At 39.2% G+C, this 9234-nt stretch overlaps 1 protein-coding gene across 1 annotated transcript; it reads right to left on the reverse strand.

Moving 5' to 3' along the window:
- Positions 1-3942: 3942 nt before the first annotated feature.
- LOC126599248 (probable calcium-binding protein CML36) lies at positions 3943-5251 on the reverse strand. The gene has a single exon (XM_050265599.1). The coding sequence runs from the start codon at positions 5064-5066 to the stop codon at positions 4101-4103; it is 966 nt and encodes a 321-aa protein (XP_050121556.1). The 5' UTR covers positions 5067-5251; the 3' UTR covers positions 3943-4100.
- Positions 5252-9234: the final 3983 nt, after the last annotated feature.

Genomic DNA, 9234 nt, shown 5'->3' on the forward strand with positions numbered 1-9234 from the left:
ATTTGCGATTGTTGCAGTATATGTCGATGACATGAGTCTCATCGGAACTCTTGAAGAGCTCGCGAGAACTGCTTCGCACCTGAAGTCGGAATTTGAGATGAAAGATCTAGGTAAGACTCGATACTGTCTCGGTCTCGAGATAGAGCATTGTTCGGATGGAATCTTAATACATCAATCGAACTACACCCAGAAGGTGTTGTGCCGTTTTAATGAGGATAAAGCGAAGTCTTCGAGTACTCCTATGGTCGTTCGTACGCTAGATGCAAAACGAGATCCCTTCCGTCCGAATGAGGATGATGAAGAGATTTTGGAGCCTGAAGTTCCTTATCTAAGTGTAATAGGCGCTTTATTGTACTTAGCTCAATGCACTAGACCCGATATCTCCTTCGCTGTTAATCTTTTGGCAAGATACAGCAATGCACCAACATGCAGACACTGGACTGGCGTGAAAGACATCTTCCGTTACCTTAAGGGTACTACGGATTTGGGCTTATTCTATCCTTACGAATCCTCGAGTGATGCCGCACCCTATGCTCATCGGGTTGATTCTCGCCTTGTTGGTTATGCCGACGCTGGATACTTATCTGATCCGCACAAGGCGCGTTCTCAAACGGGTTATGTCTTTACCGTTGGAGGCACCGCAATATCTTGGAGGTCAACTAAACAGACCTTAGTTGCCACTTCGTCTAACCATGCTGAAATTCTCGCCTTACATGAAGCAACTCGGGAATGCTTTTGGTTGAGAGCAGTAGTGGGCCATATTCGAAGCTCCTATGATCTTCATCCCGCCGTTAATGCCCCGACGACGATTTTTGAAGACAACGCAGCTTGCATCGAACAGCTCAAGAAGGGTTACATCAAAGGAGACAACACCAAGCATATTGCACCGAAGTTCTTCTTTACACATCAACAACAAGAGCATCAGAAGATTGAAGTCACGTAAATCCGATCACAAGACAATCTGGCCGACCTCTTCACCAAATCACTACCGAAGGCGACGTTTCAGAAGCTTGTTCATGGAATTGGTATGCGTAAACTTTCTGAGTTGTAACTTTGCTATTTCTCTTTGGAATTATGTCAAACTCAGGGGGAGTATCTTCTGGATACTTGCTTGATCTTAATGTACTCTTTTCCCTACGATTAGGAGCATTTTTCCCACTGGGTTTTTGCTACCTAACTAGGTTTTAACGAGGCACCCACCTTGGGCTGGTCATATCCCTGATGACGTCCTGTAGACGTTTCTTTTGACTTTGCATTTCTCACGCATTTTTCCTTAGACTATGGATTTTGTCCATACTCGGGTTTTTTGCCATAGCCTTAGGGTTTTTTTTAGTGAGACTTACTACTTATGCAAGTTCCTACCTTATTGAGAATAAGCGTTGTTCCTTGGAATCAATGTCGACGAGTCGACTTCCTCAACTTCTGCATGATGCTGAATCTACCTTGAGTATTTACCCACTCAAGGGGGAGTGTTGTAAACATTCCTAGTTTAAGTATGATTGTGTAAATCCTAGATAAGATTTGCTTCTAGTTATCCTTTCCTATTACAACTTGTATTACTTGGAGGAGAAGAAATATCTTCTCTACCTTTACTACTATAAATAAAGGCACAATGTAGGAGGGATAACAACACACACATTCCCCTACAATTCTACAAATACACATCTCTCTTCTCTCTTTCTCTGCCGCCGGCCCTAGTCTCTCTGTCAGATAAAATAGACCACAACAATTCTTTAATTAATTATTTATCTGAAAATTAAATTCTTTAATTAATTATTTTTTTAATTAATTTCGAATTTAATTTAATTAATTTTTATTTGAACAGACTCATCTTTTCAGATAAAGTCTAAAGTCAATGAAAAACGCAGAGAGCACTGCACCCCATCTGAAGAGATGTCTCCCAACAGTCACATCCCATTTTTATACATGTTGCAAACAGGCATAATCCCACTATATATACATTCGTCTACATGGCATTTAGAACACAGAAAAACATAAATCTCCATCTATAATCCATAACATTCTTACTGAAAGTACTCCAAGGAAATTCGCCAGAAGTTAAGTTTTCCGGTGCTGGAATTCTAACTTGATCGTTAAATCCTAGTGAAACAGACGTCTAGAGAACTACAAAACACTGAGTAGGGCGAAATTTCTGTTTCAATGACATTGCGGTACGCAAGCCTCGATCTTCAATATTTCTGTTTAATATTAGTTCATTGTTCATACACTGTTTATTTATTAGCATATATAAATTTATCACAGATTGTTGACATATATCCAACACAAACAACTTCATACAATCCGCAAAAGAGAGAACTTGTAAATTTATGTATGTTCCAACCGGGCCCATGATTGAAGCAACTGAGATATTCCTTGTGGTCACCAAAATCTTAGCTCCTGCCTTGGTCCCCTCTATCAATAAATCTCTCACCTGCTCCATTTGATACGATCGTCGTTCCACATATCATCCAAGACGAGCAAAAATTTCTTATCCCTTAAAACATCTCGTAGTTGTGCTTGCAACTGATCCAAAGACACCCTTCACTGATCTTTGTACCTAGTGCAGAGCCAAGGATGTCTTATGTCAATCTAGTAACATCAAAGTCCACCGACACATGCTGCCACATTCTTAAGTCAAAACTCCCAACAACTCTCTGATCATTGTACACCGACTAGGCAAGGGTGGTCTTTCCCAAACCTCCTAATCCCACTATAGGAATAACATAAACATTCAGCGTAACCTCTCGTGTAACCTCTCTCATATATCCTTAATTCTATGCCTCTAGATAGAGTGAATAACAGTGACATGCCACCACTTGTCCTATTTTTTTTATAAAAAGAAAAAAAGAAAAAAAAACAATAATAATATCATTCAGTGTTCTTTGCTTTTTACTAGAAATAGGAGATTCAATCAGGCTAAAATAATAATAATAATAATAATTGAGCAAAAAAAATAAAAAATAAAATAAAAAATCAAAGAAAGAAAATAAGAGGAGAACAAATGTAGTTTGAGACTGATTAAATCCAATAATTTCAGATTCTTATATCCAAATGACCCAGATCACTAATTCCTCAAAGATACAGACTTCAACCATTTTCAATTCAAATTAGTGCAACCCAGATCACAAAATTCAAAATAGATCACTACCCAAATCCCAAATTCTCACAAAAACATCAAAAAATCAACAAACCCAATAAATTGAATCACCTGAGACATGAGAGGGATCCTTGAATTTCTCGGTGAGGCCGCCACCACTAGAGGAGGAGGAATCGGCGACCACCTCCTTGACCAAATATACATAGGCAAACCCACCTTCCCCAAGCTGCCTCACGATCTTGAACCGATTCTCGTTGATCCACACGTTGCCTCCGTCTTCCCCACCCATCACCTACCCCCTTCGTCTTCCCCACCCATCACTCACCCTCTTCTCCCATACCCCATCACCCACCCCAAAAAATCCCCTTCTCCCGGTCATGCTTGAACAGCCCAGACCACTCGACCCACAAGAAGAGGCGGAGGTGCGCGAAGGTGCATATGCGGCTTCGGTGGTGGCTTCCAAATTTTGCTTACGGGAGTTATGGTGGACGAGTGCGGGTGACGGAGGCAAGTTGATGGTGGAGGACGGTGAGAGGGACGAAATGGGTTTGGTGACAGATCATTTGGGGGAGGTGAGGAGAATGGACAAGAGTGGTGGGGGGTTGCAAGGAAGGGGAGGGGAAGGGATAGGTTTCTACGTTTTTATTTTTGTTTTTTTACTTTTCTTTAATTATTATTTTTTTTGCCATGTGGCATAAATTTGACAACCACATGGCACAAATGTGACAACCATGCAGCTTTTAATTGATCAATGGGTGAAAATGTAATAGAAGTACTATATTGAAATAAAATAGTACATAAGATATAAAAGTAAAATATTTTAAAGATGTTATATGGAGTTGTAATAGATCTCAAACCTGATGAGGTATTATTTAATTTATCCATATTTTTAAGACACCCTTTGAAACCATACATCCATTATCCCAATGGAAATTAAGAAGAAAAAAAAAAGAAAATCAAGACTTTTATGACTCGCTAAACATCAGGAGCAACATGATCATCATCATCTCTGCGGCTCCATCATATGAACAAACTCCTCAAAGCACACGAACCCATCCCCGTCCTTATCTACCCCGTCTATCATGCGCCGGCACTCCTCTAACGTGCACCCTTCGTCTCCGACAGACGTGAAAAACCTCAAAAGTTCCTCCGCCGATATTTTGCCGTCGTTATCCGTGTCAAACACTTCAAACGCATCCCGAAGCTCCGAGTCGGCATCTAGACCGAAAACCGGTACGACCTGGTTCAATAAAGCCTCAAGGATTATCATACCGTTGCCGTCTCGGTCCACCTCGCTCAGCATCAACGTCACCTCCTCTTGACTCGGCGGGTCGTTCCCGAGCTGGTACAGAAACGCCTCGAGTTCTTTCCTCGACACCACCCCGTCGTTGTCCCGGTCTATAAGCTTAAACGCTTGGGCCACGTCGAGATCAGCAGAAAAACTCAAAAGTTCCTCCGCCGATATTTTGCCGTCGTTATCCGTGTCAAACACTTCAAACGCATCCCGAAGCTCCGAGTCGGCATCTAGACCGAAAACCGGTCCGACCTGGTTCAATAAAGCCTCAAGGATTATCATACCGTTGCCGTCTCGGTCCACCTCGCTCAGCATCAACGTCACCTCCTCTTGACTCGGCGGGTCGTTCCCGAGCTGGTACAGAAACGCCTCGAGTTCTTTCCTCGACACCACTCCGTCGTTGTCCCGGTCTATAAGCTTAAACGCTTGGGCCACGTCGAGATCAGCAGATAAATGGGACCAGACACCCGATTTTTGGGGCAAAACGCTGGTGGGCGTGGTGATACCGCCGGCTCCGGCCCCGGGCTTGTGAATTGAATCTGGGGAAGAGGAGAAGGAGGAGGAAAGATCCGATCCGGAACCGAACGACGGGCAGCGGGACACGGAGGACCGGTCCTTGGACCCGAAGAGGCATTTCGGACTGAGATTTTTGGAGCTAATTTTGATCAACTTCATGGTTGAAGATGAAAACCCAGATGGGGGAAGAAGTTGTAGAGAGAGAAAGGATGATGATGATGAAAGAGGAGGATAGAGAAAGGAAGAGATGGGAAGCAGAGAGGAAGGGATGGGGGGTTAAATGGTGGGAGAGAAGGCACTGCCATGGCAACTTCCAGAAGCTTTCGGAGGTGAACCTTTTCAATCGGCTGATTTATGTATGTGATAATTACGAGGCGAAATCGCACTGTAGAAATGAACAGTGTTTTGGATATAATTTCACTTTATTGCCATTGGTCACGATGCCCGCTGTCGATGATCGTGTAAAGGTGCGATCGCTAAATCGAACATCCTCGATCTCAAATAAATAAGATGGTGTATTCAATTGAGAATTTAAGAGATTTTAATAGATTTATAAATTTATGAATTTTATAAAGTTTAATTGATTTGTAGAGATTCCATGTAAAATTTTGATTCAATTATCTCGAAATCTTATAAAATGATGAAATTTGTAGATACTTAATATACACTACAAAATCTCTTTAATTTCCTCAAGTTTTTCAAATTCTTTAAATTCAAATTCGAATTGAATACAGCTAGATTTTTAAGGTTTTAATAAACTATTTTAAAATCATGATAGAATACAATCACTTAAAATCTTGAATACCTTTCCCTCTAAATTAGGTTAGGTTCCAAAATTAATTTTCCCCCAATTTTCCCTCTTTGCAATGGAAGAACATCCATTGTCTTCCTCCTCATCTTCTTCTTCTCCTGGTGCTTCGACCAATAGGAATACTTCAGGCGGTGCTGCTGCTACTGCCACTGCCGCTATGACATTTGAGCGCTTCGTAGGTTCGGGAGAAGGACTATGACAATCAGTGCTACCAACATACCCATTTCCGGCATCTGGAGCTGGAGCAAAGCCACGAAATCGGCACTTCGTACGGCGGAAATATGCCGCCGTTCGATGAGGTGTCGACGGTGATTACGGCTGACACGTGGCGTGGTCCTGCATCATCGTCCTCCTCACTTTCTGGTTCTTCGGTTTGTATCCAATTGTTAGATTATATTTTGGAATTTTGATGGTAATTCATTATTTGATTATCCATAATTTGATGGTAGTTGGATGTTTCAGTGTCGATGTTCTGCAACATAACCCATTTTTTTGTGCTGTCTATAAAAGTTGTTTTCGTTCTAATTTTACCATTTTCCATTTTTTACTGTTAGGCCTGCTGCCTTTGCGGTGAGGAATTCGAAGAATATGTGCTTCTGAGCAATTCATAGGCATTATTCACTCACCATATCCTTTTCCATTTACTGGGATTTTCTTAAATTGAACTATTTTCTTCAGTTTAATTCAAAACTTATAGTTATTTAAAGTGTTTTATCCATTTTTACAATTACTCTCATAAATTGTACCTGATTTGTGGTTCGGTGGCATTGAGGTGATGGGGACGATTCGTGAGGTTGCAACCACAAGATATAGGGCCTATGCGTGGGGTTTAGGGGTTTCACGGGTGAATTGCAGAGGGAGAGGGAGAGAGGGAGAAAGAGGGGGAGTAGGGTTACTGATTTGCTATATTCAAGTTCTCTGTTTTTTTTAATTTGATTTGATTTTTTTTTTTGTGACAGGTTGAGAATGTGAAAGCTCTGCTGAAGGTGGAAGTGAGAAGTTTAATTTAATTCATGATTTATTTTATTTTATTTACTTTATTTTTGTGGGATTATGCTGTTTTTGGGGAAAACAATACTAAATTGAAGTAAAGTTTAGATATTTCTGTAATTGGGATTTAGAGTTAGAGATGAAGAACTAAAAGTGATTGCAAAAATAAAAGTTTAGAACTTTTTTGGTTTGGAAGCTAATTTTAAATTCAGTTAGCTGATTAATTAATAGAGAAGTGTATAATGAATGCGTGATATGTTTTTCAATGCATATAAGCAGACGCGGGTACTGCTTCAGCGGTAGCAGCTGCTATATAATGGTATGGAGATGAGGAATTATGAGATGCTGAGTGCTCAAGAGATGAAGACTTGATAATGATCACATCCAAAGCTGCCTCAAGGTATACTTGATGATGTTATACTTTATGTGCAATTCACTGTATGATGTTCGTACCATTAATGGGCCTGTGAATATATTTCAGTGCACCCACCAATTGGTTTTATCATCTTACATCATTCGTGAAAAATGGGATAATGAGTTTCTCAATACAGTTTTAATTTTTTGCGAATAATGTTCGTAAAAAGTGTGTTTTTATTTAGTTCATTGCAGATTCTTATTCTTTTATTTAGTTCAGCATTCATGCTTTTAAAGATAAGAAGTGCAATGCTCTCTCAGGTGTTCGTTTTGGGTGGCAATTGAAAGATACGAGGATAAATAAAAATACCAAGCAATTGAAAGGATAAATTCAATTTGGTTCATCAATTATTTTAGTTTGAGCTTTCTACATTAAATGTCCTGTTTTCGGGATGAAATTGGATGTTTTAAGATGTCATGAACAAATTGTTGCTGGTTGGGTTTTGAGTTGTGAATTTACTTGAGATCCTCACTTGATATCCCATTTATGCTTCCTATGCTTCCTTCTGCATAAGGGTCAACCCTGGACATCCATTTTGAGGAGGCTCATGCACTTCCTCTACTTTATAGCAGGCTGTGTTACCGGATTTGAGTTAATTTCTGCAACTTTTTTGTTAATTGTTGAATTGGCTTCTAATTATATACTTTTGTCTTTTTTGTTTACTGAGAAAGTGATGAAATTTGAAATGAAAGTTATTTATTTCATCAAAATAGTTGAAAATTCACATTTGCTTAATGCTATTTTGTTGGTGGACGTTGAATTTGGTACTTTTTCTTGGGATGCAAATTTGTACTGTAATATTAACTGGATATGCTCATTCTTTGATTATACCTATTTATTGGGCAATAATCTTCTCCTAAACTAACAATCTGACTATCTGAATTTGTATGTTTCTCTAGGTTATTTTATGGCAGTTCTGAGGAAGAGCAAGAAAAAGGAAGAACCAGTATTAGAAGGTCTTCCCAAAGAGTACTACGGTGATGTGAGTGCCCTTTATCCTTTAACTTGGCCAAATGGGTGCTCAAATTTCATGTTTTTCTGTGATTATATGAGTAAATTTTTGTAATTTGTTTTTGGGTTTTGCCAAATTCAATGGTGGTATTTATGGGTTTGGTATTGATTTTCAATTAACAATGACTTTGGAGAAATTGATTGAGTCTGCATTCAATGTACCCTTTCATGCAGTTACATACTGATGAAATAGAATTCAATTTTTTCATTCCCTTCCTTTTTTAAATGCAATTACATTTATATGATGATTTACAGCATATATTCATCTTTTAGTTTTTAATTCTTCATCCAGTCTAAGCCATGAAGGATTTGATAAACCCACAATTAATAACGATGTGCGGTGGCACCAACGGTTTTGGACAAGGAACAAGTAAGTACCCTTTTGCTTCATTGTTCCAAAGTATTATGTAGAGCATAAAAGAAACCTACTTTTGTTTTCTCTTCTATTATGCAACATTAATATTTCATTTTTTTCGGTAGGAGACACAGTAAGTTGGGAAAAGGCTTATATTTCTTATTTTTGGAACTCCTTATCTCATTGTTTCTTGAGTAGTTTTCTGGAAGTAAGAAAAGATGGGCATTTGTAAGTCCTATCAATTTTCAATTTTTGTTTTTCTTGCTTTTATTTTAGCTTCTTATTACTAATTTTAATTTTGGGTGTATTTTTTACGATGGTTGTCAAACGATGTTGTTTTGACAGGTTTGATCATGTATATAAGCATTTGATTTTTATATCCCCTTTTGTCGTGATGCCAATTTACGGTTCTTATCATGTAAATTGGTTGACTAAAATGTTAGTGTATGCAAAAAGGCTGTTGATGCTGCTGGTTTTTTTTTCTGTAATCGATTTAGGAGTTGCTATTGTATTCTTAAGCATAACGTCGACTGCCAATGACATATTCTATTGCTTTCTACAGTTGCCAGTGCCTAAGCCTCCAACAAAATGGAAACTTTTGCCAAAACAAAAGGTAAATCATTACTGCATGAGCCGCTCTCCTCTGTTTTTTTACCTTTCTTTCCCCTCCCCCCCCCCCTTCAAGGCTTTGTTTTGGTTCTCATATGTGGTTATTTGGTCATTGAGAAGTATAGTTGGATTTAAG

Source organism: Malus sylvestris, chromosome 14 (genome assembly GCF_916048215.2).
Source record: "Malus sylvestris chromosome 14, drMalSylv7.2, whole genome shotgun sequence".
Classification (NCBI taxonomy): Eukaryota; Viridiplantae; Streptophyta; class Magnoliopsida; order Rosales; family Rosaceae; genus Malus; species Malus sylvestris.

What these genes read in the sequence shown, in the direction of transcription:
- LOC126599248 (XM_050265599.1), bottom strand. Translation starts at nt 5,066, where the DNA reads ATGAAGTTGATCAAAATTAGCTCCAAAAATCTCAGTCCGAAATGCCTC.